We start from the raw sequence: 17983 nt of genomic DNA, 5'->3' as shown, positions 1-17983 counted from the left end.
AATTTTCACTTTACAAAACATTTCAACTATGCAATATGTAAAATTCCACCACTGGCATGGGTTGTGGGTTCATTATGCGAGACACTAACTCTAAAGCAATGCTTTTACAGTCTTCCAATTAAAATGTCAGACACAAAACGACCTCGGCCCATCTCGGGCAAAATCAATCTGACATTCTCCGGACCTTTTCAGCCACCTCTTTCAGTGTCTATTATGGGTGTCCAGAAAGGTGGCCTAAAAGGCCCCTTTGAGATGTGGCAGGTCTGCTTGGGTTTTGGTCATGTTAGGCCACGGTACTCAGCGGAAGCCACTTCTCCCCAGCTAGGCTAGGTACCATCCCACTTGTAAACTCTCCTTTTTGTGAACCTGAAAACCCCAACCAAGAACTGGGTCGATCAAATGCCCATTAAAGCCCTGCATCAACAGAGGCCTTTAATAAATCACCGGAGGCTGGAAATCCAGATGAAACCCTTGCAGTAGCGGTGGAGGAACAATCTTTTACAGGGAAACGCATGCCCCCGCGATACACGCAAAACCACTGCTTGCTATCACCTGCCAGACGGCCGGCAGACTGTGGGCGATGGTAATGCGACAGCATAGGGATTAGAGCACAGCCCGGTAGAGCGCAGTTCATCTGGTGATTCACGCGGGAAGGGCCGTCAGCTTCTCTTAAAGGGCGGGGTTGTGTCTGAAGGACTTGCACAGAGTCACAGCGTCATTTCGGCGTGAACCCTCTTGAAATCAGCGGTGAACGTACACACCCATCCGAAGAGCTCCTGGGAGTCCTGTCCAGACGGTTCTCCATATTTCACCTTAGACAGGGAAGAAATGACGCAGGATTACCACAGTGCTACGTGCCAAACTGCACACAAACGGTGCTTTTCTGTGCACATTCAGACCTGAACATAAGCGATTTATCTTTCAGTCTGACTCAAGAATAACGGCAAGCGTTGAATGAAACAAGGCCTGAGTGTGACTCAAAATGGAAATCCCCAGTTCAAGCCACAGTGTAGCCACAATAAGATCAGTGCAGCTGTTGGGCCCTTGAGCAAAAGCCTTAACCCTACATTGCTCCATGACGTGTGGTCAAGATAGCCACTGTTCACGGCAAAATATGTTTGGAGCAAACAGTTACTGTTGAACGATTTGAAATGAACATTCCATTTAGCTCGTCACCGACGCATTTTGAATATAAATAGACTTGAGAATGCCAGCTAGCTGATTCGTTGCTAATCCATCCATTATCTGAACCCGCTTATCCTGATCAGGGTCGCAGGGGGGCTGGAGCCTATCCCAGCATACATTGGGCGAAAGGCAGGAATACACCTTGGACAGGTCGCCAGTCTATCACAGGGCACACACACCATTCACTCACACACTCATACCTACGGGCAATTTAGACTCTCCAATCAGCCTAACGTGCATGTCTTTGGACTGTGGGAGGAAACCGGAGTACCCGGAGGAAACCCACGCAGACACGGGGAGAACATGCAAACTCCGCACAGAGAGGCCCTGGCCGACGGGGATTCGAACCCAGGACCTCCTTGCTGTGAGGCGGCAGTGCTACCCACTGCACCATCCGTGCCGCCTGATTCGTTGCTAATGCGGGATTTATTTTTTAAGATAAGAACAAATATTATATTGATTAAAATGTATTGTAACAACCAAATAATTGTCAACTTTTGTTCTCTCTGCATCTTCCCCATCAGCAGTCATTTTTGCTGGCGGTGCACTACCTTTCAAAATAGTTAGCTAACGTTTGCGGCAGACAGAATAAGTTTGAATATGTTTTTGCGAACGTTAGCTAAAGCTCACTCTGCTAAATTGTTTGGTGACCATTGTGCATCTGCATCGAGCATGGGCAGCTCTGGTTAACTTAGTTTATACAGACTTTATGTTTATCTCTTTTTTTTTCCTCACTAAAAAGCAAAAAAGTACCCAATAAAAATACAAATACATGCAGAAAGTAATTATTGGAACAACACAACAAAACAACACAAAATGGACATGGAAAACGGAAAACTACTGTCAATGTGAATCTTCCCCCCACCATAGATAAAGACCTACACAAGGTATATTTTAATTCTGACCTGCCTTTTCCAATACCGTCCCAAAACTACAGTTCCGCCGTCAACAGTCTGCCATCTATCCAGGTGAATGCAGCATTAGCCACAGCTGCCCACACAACCTCACTCTCAGCTTCCCCTTCAGTTCCCAGGCCTCTTAATCCTGAAGTACCTGTGTTAGCAATGACCGCAGCTACAAGTGGAGGTGTCTTCTATCAAAGCTATCTATCAAAGAACAGGCTCACGCCAGTAAGAGAGGTTCCTTTCTCGGACTACGATGCCGAACCTGAAAATCTTTTGAAAAAAAAATGGCCCTGTTATAGATTTTTTAATACGTTTTGAAACACAAACAGAGACGAGACAGGGCGGCAATAAAACAAATTCTGACTGCACCACTTAACGTCAATGCCGCTCTATCGATTTTGAGAGATGAGACCTGCGTGCGTCCGTCACATAAAACAGTAGAGCGGCCTCCTGGGACGGCCGTCCCGCTGACGTGCTTGTCCTTGGTGCAGGGACACTACAGGCGGCCCGGAATCAAATCTCAACCGCGCTCGTGCTGGGAGGGTGTGGGGGTGCCAAGCACTAGGGGCTAAGCACACTACCGTTAGCGCTACCGTGGGAGGAGTGTTTTAGCGAGCAGGGTATCCTCAATTCAACACACAGCATGGAATCCATCTGTTAATCTTGGAATCATCCATTACTAATGAGACAGCCTATAGTGGCTAAGGTACATGACTGGGCCCCAGAAGGTTGTGGTTCAAGCCCCAGTGTTGCCACGATAAGATCTGCATAACTGCTGGGCCCTTGAGAAAGGCTCTTAAGCCCACATTGCTCCAGGGTGGATTGTCCCCTGCAGTAAGTCAACTGTAAGACCCTTTGGATAAAAGTATCAGCTAAATAACAAATTATTTATTATGAAATTAATCTGGGCACATTCAATGTCCCTGCTCTACAGGCTGTATAGTGCCCCTGGCAGAGATTAAATAAACTACAACATACTGCTGATTTCAGATATTGAAACATACTGTATATATACACACAGGGACCACTTTATTAGGTAGACCTTGTTAATGCTTGTTAATGCAAATATTTAAAATATTTAAATGCAGATGTGGTCAAGAGGTTCAGACACAACAGTCTCTAGAGTTTGCAGAGAATGGTGCAAAAACAAAAAAACATCCAGTGAGCAGCAGTTCTGCGGGCAGAAGCGCCTTGTTAATGAGAGAGGTCAGAGCTGACAGGAAGGTGACAGTAATACAAATTATATTACATTATAACAGTGGTATGCAGAAGAGCACCTCTGAACACCCAACGCGCCAAACCTCTAAGTGGATAGGCTACAGCAGCAGAAGACCGATACATCTAAAGATAAGTCCAATAAATAGCTATTAAAGTGCTCACTGAGTGTATATTCTTTTTTCTGCAGAAGGGTAATTGTGAGCGGACCCCCGGTGCTCTTGGCCCTCAACCCACACAGTCAGCTCCTGCTGCTCTGGCCTCTGGAGGAGATGAGCCCGCTACACGCCCTGATGGACGGGCCTAGTGGAATTCAGGACAGCTGGAAAATGTGTATTACTTACAGAAAAAAACCCCATCATCATTAATGTTCATCAAGACCTAGTAAACACCTGGACTGATTCTCAAAGGGGCACCTACCAACACCGCAAACAAAGACAAAAACACAGCTGAAATGAAAAGTGAGAACCCCTGGGAATTTTTTTTCTCATTTATCCTTATTAGCGCTGTTAACACTTATTTTCAAAATAAGGTTCGAATTGCACGACTCAATGTAATGGCCCTTTCCTCTATCGGTTATTTCGTGTTGTGATTTCCTTGGAGCGAAAGCACACATTATGTCATTGAGATTGAAGCCTCAAGGCAAACAAAATTCAGCAACTTAAACACCGGATGTATGCTGCAATCATATAGGGCTACTGCAACCATCAAAATCACATTGTGCCACTAAAGCAGGTTTTCCTTGGTTTTTGTTAAAGGTAATGGGCGTGTATGTCTATCAAAATTTTCTGTTCCCTTCCAATAAATACAATAAATATCCTTGTCCCCCTCCTCATTGACACTAGTCAAATCAAAAATGAAAAAAAACCCTTCAAAGATTCCCCTGAACAGGCCATTCAGCCCTGTAACCCTTTCCTTTCCCAGCCACTAAGTGTACCTACTGCTTAGTTTTTCTAAAAGCAAAATAGTATCTAGCACCGTATGAAGCCTGGTCTTGAAAACCACCAGTTTTTCGGCCTCCAGTACATGTCCTGGCAAGCTATTCCACACAGTGACCACTCTCTGTGTGAAAATACCTCCTAATATCAATGCAGCATTTATCCTTTGCCAATTTCTATTTGTGCCCTCTCATTCCGCTAACCAAATCCCTTTAATGAATTTAAAAGCCTCAATCAAATCCCCCCCAAGTCTTCTTTAACAAAGTTGAAAAAGATTAAGCATTTTCTATCCTCATAACTTTTATACATGGAATCAATCTGTTTGCCCTGTTTGCCGCTTTATATCCTTCTTATAGTGCGGTCCCCAGAACTGCACTCAGTACTGTGGTCTAAAAAGGGTATTGTATAAGGTGTACACATCATATTGCGGATGCTAGTGTTGCTCCACCTTCCATTTCAGCTTGTTTTCAAAAACCACTTGGTTGAAACAATAAGGACAAGTGGTGTATGTCAGGAAAAATACAAAGCATCTTCCAGATAACTAGCAATAAACCAAAATCAAAATGGTGGAGGCCTTTCCCAGGAGGCACAGTATAATGCATACAATACAAAAAGAGGTGACTGTCCCCTATTGTATAAGAAATACACACATACAAATCCATCGCAGATGTACAGTAAGTGTAGGAGACGTTTTTGACCACAGAGCTCCTTAGCTGCTGAAGCTTCTGCTCTGTTGGAACCTGGCAGTGCCATTTGGGGAGTGTGTGTGCGCCACTGCTGACAAAGTTAGCAACCTTGAAAGAATCGTCTGCCTGAAATACGTCTCGTCTCCACCCTCCATGCCAAGATAAGCCGGGAACAATCGAAAGGAGGCGGCCCGACATCACGGGAGCGGGAAGCCATCCGTCTCTGGTGCCGCGGCTGCACAACAGAGATATTGAAATAATAACTCAGGGATTACCAAGATGTCAGCGTAGAGTTTCTTCATCTCCTCGCACTTCTTCGTCAGCTGGGAGAGATCAGCGCTGTACCTCTCAATCGCCGTCTACAGCAGAGATTAGGGCAGAGGGAGTTACCGGAAAGCTCATTAATTTGCTGAAATATGTGAGAGCAGCTCCAGCCATCTCGGGCGCCTCCAGTCGCAAATGATGTCGCTTTCTGTTACCTAACTGTTGGCACGAAAACCCACCTCTTTGTACACATCAAAATAAAACAGCGTCACTCCTAATCAATCCAGAAAGGAAATAGAGGCCCTGGCTACAGCTACATTCTGAATGTCAGTACTCTAAACGAAGTAGGGTTTTGGGGAGGGAAATAAAAGAGGCTTACCTTCAAGTCTCTCAAAAACTTTTGGTGTTGCGGCCCTTGGTTTTTCACCTTCTGTGTCTTCTTGTGCTGAACCACCTTCTGCAACTCGTTCTTCAGCACTAGAAGGTGACACATTGTAGGCATCATCAATCTTCTCTGTCCACTGAAGCATATCACCACCTAAAATCTTCCCTCTCCACCAGCCCGTCCCCCGTCCAGCCCCACACAGTATCTGTGCTCACGTCAACCGCTCTAAGTCAGGAACCGAGCTATCCACATAAATGAAAGCACAATACGTCTTTATACAGCTCAGCACATACTGCTGTAAAGAGGTTTGTCAGACAAACCCTTTTAAACTGAAATGTCAAAAGAACTTGATATCAGAAATGGTCCTAAATCACTTTTGAGTCCATCACCAACTGTAATATCTTTCTGGTCGAAGAGCACATTGTACACATTGTCTCCCACAGTGTATACAGATCTTGCACTGTTTCCTTTGAAGAAGAAAATGCAATCTTAATCTACATTCAGTAAAAGTTGTAATGTGCTTCTTATTTGGAAGACTCACCATCCACCTCAGCTACAAGGCCTTTAATGGATGCTGCAGAGAGGGGGAAGGAGGGGGGGGGGGGGGTCATCACAAAAAGAGGGAAAAAAGTACATTTGACCAATTCCATGCTACAGCAAATTTTTCGGTTTTTCGATAAAACTTTGATAAGCTCACCCCCAGGAACGGTCTCAAATTCTGTCAACTCCTGGGAAAACGTCGCCAAGTGGGGCTCGTGCAACACGATCTGCTCGACAAGGGCATGTAGCAAGGTGAACTTCCTGCCTTTCCCACGGAGCTGCGAAAGCTGTAGGCGTGGGGGGGGGGGGGGGGGGAGAGAGGTTAGGGAAACGTTTTCTTTGACCGGGGGAGAACACAGCCACACAATCCCACACCCGCTGGGCCTTGAGATGCAGAGCAGCCTCACAAAAGAAGAGCATACATGCTCATGCATATCCCATGCCCAAGGTCTCTGGCTGAATGACTTTTGAGAAGTGAATACAATTCAGCTACAGTATATACATACACACACACACACACACACACACACACACAACACGCACACCACACACACAGAGAATCTTGGTGAAGTGCCTCCACTTACGGGCATTTCTTGTGGAATCAGTTGTAGACAAGAATCGCCGTGTGGAGACTACACAAGGGCTGTTTTCTCACTGGCCTCATTGTGCCAGAATAATAGCAGGTTACATGACAGGTCCACGTTTTTTTGGATAAAAAATGAGTTTAATTGAGAATAATTACACTTTGCTCACAACTGCAATCTGAGAAAGGTTTACTATCTTATTTTTACTCCATTTGAATTATTTCTACTCTGAGATTATTTGAAGGCTTTGTTTTTGGGATAGGAATTTAAATCGCACATTATCGCCTTACTTTTAATGTTGATTTAGCACTGTATTAACTTTTTTTTTCTCCCAAAAAGAAGCAAATAAATTATTATGTTTCACAATTTATAAAGAAATACATGCTGAAAATGTTTTGTAAATTATGCCATATATCTTTCTATGTATTTTCATATGGCACTGGCAGTCAAAAACCTAATGTGGACTTTTTGCCACCCTTAATAAACGATATTTTATAATAATATTATTTCTCAAAGAAAATATTTTGTTAAAAGCAAGCCTTTCATTTATTTTTTATTGTTTTCAGTGCTTTGTGCACTCATCCATATACTACCGACTGGTCTTTTATATTGAGATTAGTGAGCATATGGGGGATCAACATATAGGGGGTGGGGCAGGTCTTTGACAATTACATATTTTATTATCATAAAAATAATAATTATTATTTATTATAAATATATACTAAATGCAGTTTATATACATTACTTCTTAAATCTATATTTAACCAGTCACCAAAAGTGAAATACTTTTTTAGAGAGAGAGAGAGAGAGAGAGAGAGAGAGAGAGAGAGAGAGAGAGAGAGAGAGAGAGAGAGAGAGAGAGAGAGACTTGACAATTGGCGCTTAGAACAAGTATTCATTAAGCCAAGGTTACACTTGAAGAACTGAAACCCTCTATAAACCCATCAATCATGCTACCGCAATATTCAGGTGCAAAGTTTTAACATCAAATAAATATCCTGTTGCCTTTATGGGAACCATAACTGTCAGGCACAATCACTTATTTAAACATGGTCAAGGGAACCATTGCGTGAACTAAAATGAAACCTTTGTTGAAATTAAAAGCGGATTCACGGGGATTGCTTTGGAGAGAAAAAAATAACCCGCAATAGGAAGAGAGACGAAACGATTTCGCTAAAGGGCGAGCACCTCTGCGTGTCTGCACGTACCTCCGAATTAAAAGGCGGAACTGGAATTTTCCTAATAGTGCGACAGGATTTTTTTTAAGGTCACATTGTTTACGGATTCCGAGTCCGAGTCGGTCCTCTGGGGACGGCGCAAAAACACACGTACGAGTACCATCAAACACATTTCATCCCACCCGTCTTTTGAAATAAATTATGAGAGTGGTCTCTCTCTTTCACGTCGATTTCTGGTCACGAATTTCAAGTTACCAAATGCTTTCGCTCTCACCTCTGAGCAGTTCCGTGGGAGTTGGATTCGGTTTCATTAGCCTGGGATACAGTCGTTTAACATCCGAGAAGATAGGTTTTCTTTTTAGTTCTAGTCCCGGGCTCCTCAATTCAGACGCGGTTTGTATATATGAGTTATGGGTGAAATCGATACAACTGACAGGGGCCTCTTAAACATCACACAGACACCCCGGAACAATTTTACCTTCGCAAAAGACTGTCGTTAAAAAGGGAGCAGGGTCTCAAGTGGAAAATTCAGAAATGTGGGCAGACAAGAGTGACAATACTGAAAATAAATAATTTATTAAGTGTCGTTATTAGGGAAATATTCATAGCTTATTTATACATTCTAATTCTATAACCTTCTGTATTTAATTCTTCAGTATTTCGTTCTGTACAGAACATTGAGCAAGGGAATAATACTACAGAATTGACAAACGTCTGTTTATTATTATTATTATTATTATTATTATTATTATTATTATTATTATTATTATGTAATGTGGCTGTGGTTTTGAATTGACACATGCTCACTGCCTATGTCATAGCATGGTGCATGTTGCAGAATCCCAGGGAGGTTCATATCTGCTGCAAACCATCTGCAAACACAGCAGCCAATCTATCACAGCAGCTATGTGATTTTATCTGCTTACTCTGGAAATACTGATTCTCTCACCCTAAAAGTCTCTGGCTGCCACTCGCATTTGGCCTCATTGTTGAACATTCTCTCCTGCTATCAGCTGTCAGCGTCTGAAAACTCTTGGGGTCAACTGCAGTGTGCTTAGCTGCAGTTTAAACCCCCCAGACCACAGAACTAAATTACAAATTGTACAGCTAATCCTTATTTCACAGATTTGGATAGCTATTCGTGTTTTAATGCGGTTCTGTGGTCTAGGGGGGTTTAGACCTGATGCTTAAACTCCAGCTAAGCACACTGAAATTGACCCATTGTGTCCATGTATATGGCATATGTCCTCCCCATCCATTGGTGACATTTATTGTTTGGCCATCCACATTACCTGATTAATCAGGGAAAATAAGGGACAACAGTGGGCCCATTCCAATCCCTCATTTTTATCTTTTTTTCTACTCCCAGCTCCACCCATCAGGAGAGGCTAGAAAAAAACTCTAGAAATAGATGTGAAGAGGGGGAAATCTCAAAAACATGAATTAGGCAAATGGAATGTCCTTGCTCAAACATCAGTTCGAAGCCATGTGGTTTACAGACGTGGCAGATGGGGAGAGGTGGATCCACAGGTCGATCATTTATGATCTGAAAAAATACTTTGGAAAAGGATGCGCTGATGTTTCCTTGCTCAATGGAAAGATTGTGAGTTCCTAACTTCTACTCCTAGCTCCTAGAAGGAACGTTTAAAGGGGTCGGACTGTCCTTAAAGATGGCGGACCTCGATCGATTTCCAGGTCAGAAGCAAGGACAAGAAAAAAGAGGAGAGAAATAAGTGGTAGGAATGAGCCACACATCTCCCCGTTCTACCACACGACTGCTGGTTTAGAAAGAAATGAAACAGAGAGGCCTCCGATGATTGACAGGAGGGAAACGGAGAGTGGACTCGATGCTCTGCCTGTACCGATGAGCATTCTTAATATACCCCCCTCCCCACCCCGCCTGGCCCTGGGGGGTCAGGCCTCACACGGGCAGAGAGAGGCCTACTTTCGTTAAGGACGAGAGGCGGACTCCCCTGGCCTTCTCCTTGCCGGCGTTCTCGTTGAGGTAATTGCCCACGGCGAGGAGGTACTCCAGCACAGAGAAGAAGGCCCTGCAGCCGGACAGCTGATTGCACATCCTGATCATCTGGTTAATCAGCTGAAAGGCAAAACAGAGGAGGCGCACACATTAGTCAATCCTCCAGCGCTTCCTTCTCCTCCTTGTTCTCTCTCCTCGGCCACGTCTCGAGAGTCCCACCGAGCCGGCCAGGGCCACATCGTTTTTTAACGACGGGAGGAACAGAAAGTAAAGAAATAAAAAATAAAGGAGCTTTCTGAAGACAGTTTTGGGGGCGAGAGAACAGCAGACAGATACATTATTCTACTCTGGATTGATACGGGGAATATTTATAGCTCAACAGTGCAACTTACCCCCAGACAGTTACATCTTACGTTGACAGTTGATGTTTACGGAGAAAAACAGAATATGAAAAAATGATTATGATTTGTTGTTGCTTGTTTATATCGGGCAAACGTTCTCATCCAGTGACACACAAAGTTAATCACAGCGCTGAATCTCAATCGCATGGTGAAAAACTATAAGATATGCCTAACAAGCAGTGTGCTTAAATCGCACTGAAGAAGGGACCTAATGAAAACCTAAAGGGAAATTAAAACTTAATACTACCTCGGTGTTTTGGTAGTGTCAAACAATGATCCATGCATTAGAGCACACTCAAATATCAGGGGATGATGAACCCCCACCCCCATGTCTCTCTCCCTCTGTCCCCCCTCTCTCCCCATCTCTCTCTCTCCTCCTCTCTCTCTCTCTCTTTCTCTCTCCCCTCTAAACCTCCCAAAGGCATCCATCTGCAGGCTGTGAGTGAACAGTATTAAGGTTTAATATAGTTATGTTTCTACAACAGCAGAGGAAAGTACAGCCTGGCAGAGTCTTCGCATCGGGTGAAACATTAATGCTGCAAAACACCTCATCTGAACCCTCAGCCCAGCCTGATAGAAAAACAACATCATCCCAGGCCAAGGCGATCTCACTATGCAACGCTTAATGAAATGCATCCACACTCGGTGTTTTATTCCGACACTGCATTCATCACAATACAGAGAATCACTGGCCTCTTTCGAGGCTCTCCCTGGCAGGTGAAGATGTAGCCCAGCGAGTGGGCTGAGCGGGCCGGCTTGAGACGGCAGGGCGGGTTCGGGGGGGGGGGGCGTTGCGGCCGAGCGGATAAAAACAGCCGGACTTTCCCGCGAGCGCCGCGGTCCGGTTTTAAGAAGCAGCCGGCGGATGATGTGGAGTGCGGGGCGCTTTCCGCTCGCACGGCTGACAGTGATGCATGGACTCCCTCACCTTCCCTCGCTGGGGGACAGATCTGAGCGAGGCGTGGGGGAGGGGTGGGGGGGGGGGGGCTGGCTCTGCACTCTGCTATTGTGTAAGGTCAGGCAATATACCTGTCCATATGCTGGGCTCTGTCTGGCAGCCGCGAGGCTCAGGCTCTGGAGCGCACGACTCTGCTCCGCAGCGGCGCCCCAGCAGCCCGGCCATCTGCCGCAGAGCCGGGCGCGGCAGAGAGCGGCCGTGCTAATTAGCGCCCCTGGACGGGGCCGCCGCGCCCGCCAACGAGAGGCGGAGGGCGTTCCGCCGCGCCCGGGGTCCGAGGAGAGGCGCCGGAGTGCTAACGTTTCATGTTCGCGGAGAAAACGCTTACACCGCCGCCAGGAATTTGCCGCTGCTCTGGCAACCTTGAGCTGCGGGGGAAAAAAAGCACACCTTTGTGATCCTCAAAGGCTGCCGGCACCCCTCTCCCCCCCTTCTCCCCCCTCTTCTTCCCCTCCCCCTCCGCCTCGCTCACAACACGGCCTGCTCAGCCCCCCGCAGACAGGGAACAAATCCTACTTAGCGTTCGCGGCTTAAACTAGTGTATCAGAAAATCCCAAGACTTTCACTATTTTCAGAGTGTAAGTTTCCAGTACATTCCTGGCATACTTTGCCTTTGAGATCTTTAAGCACCTTTTTATTTGTTCTTCAGTCCCCATCATAGAGATGCTAAAATCCTCATTATGCTACAAAGAGGATATCATAGCTTGTAAGTATAATGTGTTTGATTGCTTTGTGTATACTGCTTTAATTAATACCCTCATCTTCACACTGTACCAAAGCACACATACCCATGGGTGACTTTCTCTGTGTTAACAGATACACAAAGCACGCATTTGTAAATTTTGTACATTTTTGTTAAATCCCTTAACCCGTATTTCAGTTAAACAAAGGAGTGTGTGGTAAGCCTGTTTGTTGTTTCACCTTTTCTGATCTGCCAAGCCATTGTCTAATCCCACATCAAGGGAAACACAATGTGTTAAAACCATTCAGACTCCAAACACAGCCTCGACTAAGAACAGGTGTATTTTCCCCACAGAAATCGCAAATAAACAAATTCCATGCACTTGACGATTTTTTTCCCCCTATTCTAGCACCAAGCAAATTAATATGCTTGTTAGCACCATTGCTTTAAATAATTTTTCCACGAGGGTGAACATTTAACATTTTAAAGGAGACGCGCAGAATTTTAAAGCTTTTTAGAACACACCAATCATGACTGATTGTTTCAGATGAAAAGGTGAGCAAATGCTGAACTTATGTGGCCCCCCCAGGACAGACCACAGTTTCCTAATTATTTGCTTGACGGTTACCGTGGAGAGAAGAGTCATGAGTCAAGAGTGACATTAGGACAAAATCTCCCCAGGCCTCAAAATGACGTCACATTGACTTTCAATACTGGCCATGGTAAACCGACGCAGAGGAAATATGACAGCCTTCCATTAACCTCTCTACACGCCATGTTTTTTTCTTTTTCTAAATTATGCTTTTTTAACTTGCTTTTTTAACTCATTTTGTGTTCTTTTTGACACTACATTTTTTAATTCACTATGCTGGTTCTCGTGAGGCTTGTTAGACGTGTCTAATGTATTTTTGTACAACTGTAGGCACACCTTCGGTTGCCTGACATCAGGTAACCCACAAATACGCACTGCCGGTCGAAACTCTGATCTTTGTGTAGTGAATTAACTCTTCCTGGGAGCTGTAATCACTGCATGCAGCCTTCCCCCTCCCCCATGTTTCATATGTTACCTCTATCCTGCACGTGTTACTTATGTTCATGTATTTTCTTCCTATTTTTGTGTGAAAACTAACAGGCTTTCCTGTGCCACTTGCTCAAAAGTGCATATGTTTCTCAGGAATTGACCATAAACCAGACATTTTTTGTAAGTTACTTTGATGGAAAGGACATGCAGTATGTAAACACAAACTCTTTTTCTTACAGAGTACGTAAAGGTCTGGTGGCCTGATGGGCGGCATTGCTCAGGCGTTAATGGCAAATGGCAGGCATTTATATAGCACCTTTATCCAAAGCGCTGTACAATTGATGCTTCTCCATTCACCCATTCATACACACACTCACACACCGACGGCGATTGGCTGCCATGCAAGGCCCCGACCAGCTCATCAGGAGCATTTGGGGGTTAGGTGTCTTGCTCAGGGACACTTCGACACAGCCCGGGCGGGGGATCGAACCGGCAACCCTCCGACTGCCAGACGACTGCTCTTACTGCCTGAGCCATGTCTTGTGTCCCAGGGAGGGAGGGCAGCGGTCGGCCAGGAAGACCACATCTAACCGCTCACCGCTGACCCCTGGTGGTTGAGAGCGCACACAGTCGGCTCGCTCATGCTCTGTATTCGCCTGACTTGCGTCACGTGGGCTGCCACATAAAGGAAGCAGCAGCTGGATTTATAGCTGAGACACAATTCACCATTCCTAACTGGGAGAAAAGGGGAAAACCTCTAAAACTAGGCAAGGCAGACACTGACTGGCCCGAGGAGAGGGAGGGTATTGGTAACAACGTGCTAATAAAGCACAGTAACTTAAGCGCAGCCTAATTAAAAGCAGTCTTGGTGTCTAGCATATAAATGCTTTATCTGTTTTATATGCGACGTGTCCTTGAGAAGGCCAGGGAGTTTCCGAGTGCTATCGCACAGGTATTAGAAATGCTGAGGTAAATAGTCTTCAAGAAGAGGGCTCCCGAATTCACGAGAGAACTCTGCTGACGCGGACGGTGGAGCGAATCCAAGTATTAACGCCAACAGAACAGCTCCTTCAACTGCCGAGCCGGCCAACATCAAAGCGGCGACGCAGGAAGTGGCAGACTGTTAGCGCTTCGATTTTTCGAGCAGTGAAATGAAATAATGTGCGATTCTCACTTTTCATCAGGCCACTTTTCCCTGTTGGGAGCGCTGCTGTCTGTAGGGGCTTATGTTCCAATGAGCATCTCCATCATTTCTTTATTTTTGGGACGCACTGTGAAGAGGCTGTGAACTGTGTTTTCCTTTCTGTCGCAAAGACGCCCACTGAGAACTTTATTTGGTATTTATTAGATTTTTTTTTCACTTATAGGTCTTCTGCTGCTGTAGCCTATCCACTTGACGCGTTGTGGATTCAGGGATGCTCTTCTGCATACCAAAGTTGTAATACGTGGGTATTTGTGTTACTGTCACCTTCCTGTCAGCTTTTACCAGTCTGGCCCTTCTCCTCTGACCTCTCACAATTACAACATGTTTTTGGCTGCAGAATTCTCTGTAAACCCTAAAGACTGTTGTCCATGAAAATCCCAGGAGATCAGCAGTTTCTGGGATACTCAAACCACCCTGTTTGGCGCCTACAATAATTTCACGGTCAAAGTCACTTAGATCTTTATTCTGACATTTGGTCTGAAAAACAGCTGAACCGCTTGACCATGTCGGCATGCTTTTATGCATTTAGTTGCTGCCACATGATTGGCTGATTAAATACTTGCATTAACAAGCTGGTGTACAGGTGTACCTAATAAAGTGCTCACTGAGTTCATGTACATATTGTATAGTTATATAGTTCATTTAAATTCATTCATTCATTATCTTAATCCACTTATCCTGAACAGGATCGCAGGGGGGCTGGAGCCTATCCCAGCATACATTGGGCGAAAGGGAGGAATACACCCTGGACAGGTCGCCAGTCCACCGCAGGGCACACACACCATTCACTCACACACTCATACACTCATACCCACGTGCAATTTAGACTCTCCAATCAGCCTAACCTGCATGTCTTTGGACTGTGGGAGGAAACCGGAGTACCCGGCCGACGGGGATTCGAACCCAGGACCTCCTTGCTGTGAGGCGGCAGTGCTACCCACTGCACCATCTTCATTTAAATGTGTAATTTTAATTTAAGTGTTTACTTGAATTTGCATTTGATGGCTGCAACCCATACACATCACCAGATGCTGGGTATCTGTCCTGGTGATGCTCTACCAGGCCTGTACTAAGCCATCTTCCTCTTTGTTTTGGGGGCTTTTTGCCTTCAGTCTTGTTTTCAGCAAGTGAAATGGTGGATTGGATTCAGATCAGGTGATTGGCTTGGCCAGTCAAGAACAGTCCATTTCTTTGCCCAGAAAACCTGCATGCCAACCTCCAGACATTTAGTTCATTTTCTTGTGCATGCACTAATGATGCAAGGGCACACCTGGCCAAGAAACAGCGGATCAGCCAATTCTTTTGTCCCATGAACTGGGAGGACTATGGACAAAAAGGGCTGTAATTCCTACACAGATCACTCCATATGGATGTCAATTTAAAGAGGACACTATGCACCTCAACCTCATATTCTATGTTTAATTTCAAATCCAAAGAGTACGCAGAACCAAAACAACAAAACATGAATCCCTGTCCAAGTAATTATGGACTGAACTGCAAGCACACATGCAAGCACGCGCACACACACACACATATATGCATATACTCTACATATACTGCATATATACACTCAGTGACCACTTTATTAGGTAGACCAGTACACCAATCGGCCAAATATGTGGAAGCAACTAAATGCATAAAAGCATGCAGACGTGGTCAGGAGGTTCAGCTGTTCTTCAGACCAAATGTCAGAATAAGGAAGGAATGTTATCTAAGTGACTTTGACCGTGGAATGATTGTTGGTTCCAGACAGGGTGGTTTGAGTATCTCAGAAACTGCTGATCCCCAAGGATTTTCACGCACAACAGTCTCTAGAGTTTGCAGAGCATGGTGTAAAAAAACAAAAAACATCAAGTGAGCAGCAATTCTCTGGTCAAAAATGTGTTGTTAATGAGAGAGGTCAGAGTAGAAGGTCCAGACTGGTCGAAGCTGACAGGAAGGTGACAGTCACACAAATAACCACACATTACAACCATTAAACTGTGGTATGCAGAAGAGCATCTCTGAACACAGAATGCAGCAAACCTCTAAGTGGATAGGCAGAAGACCAATCTAAAAGTCTAAAAAATATGTTTTAATAAATTCCTGATAAACAGCTCACTGAGTGTATATAACTCAGTGAACACTTTATTAGGTAGACATGTACTGTACACCAGCTTGTTAATGCAACTATCTAATCAGATAGTTCTGATGTTTGGTCTGAACAACAACTGAACCTCTTGACCATGCCTGCATGCTTTTATTCATTGAGTTTCTGCCACATGATTGGTTGAATAGATAGTTGCAGTCAACTGCATAATCAAGTTGCAATTAAGTGGTCAATGATCGTACATATACAGTGACCACTTTATTAGGTAGACATGTACACCGGCTTGCGACATCTCGTCATTTCTGACCCGGAGCGACTAATCCTGACCGCACTCACCGGCTGCAGGTCCTCCATGCTGATGGGAAGCTCCCTCAGGGTCAGCAGCAGGTCCAGACGGGCACTCAGGAAGGGAATCCGGCACATCTGCAGTTGATCAGGAGTGGGAACACTGTGGGTTAACTACCCCTGCACGTATGTAGAATACCGCCTATACCTGGTGAAGAGGTTAGCCTGCGAGCTGTTAGCATGCGTGCTTTAAAGGGGAACTGCACCAAAAAACCATACCCACTAAGAGCTATTAAGGGTTATTTATCGGTCTCATTTCTAATCTGCCGCTTTACATATGTAAAGCCCACAGCAAAGTAAATGAGCCCCACACAAAACAAGCATAACACCTTCCCTCTGTCCCCAGCGTAGAGAAAGGCTCCAATTTATTTATCTAATTTACATAAGTCATGCCTTAAATATTGTGCTAGTTCCTTTTTTTACTTCTGCCACTTGCAGAGTACTCTCCAGCGAAACGGCGTTAAAACTCACTTAAACGGTGAGAACGTCGCGGCGAGGCGACGTCGTCACTTCAAAGCGGTCTTTGTGCGAAAGATCGAACATATGTGTGGTGACACATGAAACGCGCTCGGGAGCCCGCTCAGGAGCCCCGCTGCGGAGCTGCGATGCGCACCCCGTTCCCGCTCAAACAGCTGGCGCTGAGGTGCGGGTGGCGGACACGCACAGCAGCCGCCGCGGCGGGGGGGCCCGCTGCCGCTCTTCCTCAGATCCCAGCCCGACGCCGACGCCGGGTACTCCGGAGCAGGGGCGGAACGACCTTCCCCGCGGCAGATTCGCCGGCCGTTTTCCGAGGTAGACCGAACAGGTTATATTACCTTACGTTCAGCTCTTATCCAGCGTGATGAACACAATTTACAATTAGCATAAAGACTGGGGCACATTTTACTGAAGAAAATCAGGTGTGCCTTGCTCTGGGGCGCAACTGGAAGTGCCCCGCGTGGGAACTGAGCCCATGACCTGTGAAGTCCAGCTCTCTAACCACCGCACTACACAGCCACCGTGCTGTAGCCCAAACATCAACGAAATGGTTCAAGCTTTTTTGCAGCGTGCTTCTCTAAAATGATTCTATTGCTGCTTTATTAACCTCTAGCTGTTGCAGTGGTTTTTCTTGCCTCATAATGAGACCTGGCTCAAATACGTAATTGTTTAGAATTCAAATACTTTACTGTGCTTGATTGATCTTGCCTGGCTCAACTGAGCCAAACCAAAAACCGGAACGTGGGGGTTGCAGTATTTCATAGGTTCCAATACACCAGATACGCTCAGTAGAAAAGTCTTTTAACCAAAAACAATTACGTATTTGACCTATTTTTTTCATTATGTGTACTTAAGCTAAGTGCCTTCAGTAAAAGCCTCTGCAGTATGCCTGAATTGAAGGGCTTGGATGACAGGCCCATAACCCCCTGTGGAGCAAAGGCAGCACTA

General features: G+C 45.3%; 1 protein-coding gene across 1 annotated transcript in view; it reads right to left on the bottom strand.

Annotated features, from left to right (window-relative positions):
• Nucleotides 1–259: 259 nt before the first annotated feature.
• Nucleotides 260–17983, bottom strand: part of LOC133139304 (uncharacterized) — a 40597-nt gene continuing 22873 nt past the window's right edge. The window contains exons 11-17 of the mRNA XM_061258754.1: nt 16550–16636; nt 9826–9978; nt 6276–6405; nt 6120–6152; nt 5573–5670; nt 5205–5288; nt 260–812 (exon numbers count right to left, since the gene is read on the bottom strand). Of these exons, the coding sequence (XP_061114738.1) occupies nt 708–812; nt 5205–5288; nt 5573–5670; nt 6120–6152; nt 6276–6405; nt 9826–9978; nt 16550–16636 (690 nt within the window). The 3' untranslated portion in view covers nt 260–707. The remainder of the gene's footprint in view (nt 813–5204; nt 5289–5572; nt 5671–6119; nt 6153–6275; nt 6406–9825; nt 9979–16549; nt 16637–17983) is intronic.

This window comes from Conger conger, chromosome 10 (genome assembly GCF_963514075.1).
Source record: "Conger conger chromosome 10, fConCon1.1, whole genome shotgun sequence".
Taxonomy (NCBI): domain Eukaryota; kingdom Metazoa; phylum Chordata; class Actinopteri; order Anguilliformes; family Congridae; genus Conger; species Conger conger.
Note: the sequence above shows the minus strand (reverse complement) of the source record. Positions and strands in the feature narration are given on the sequence as shown.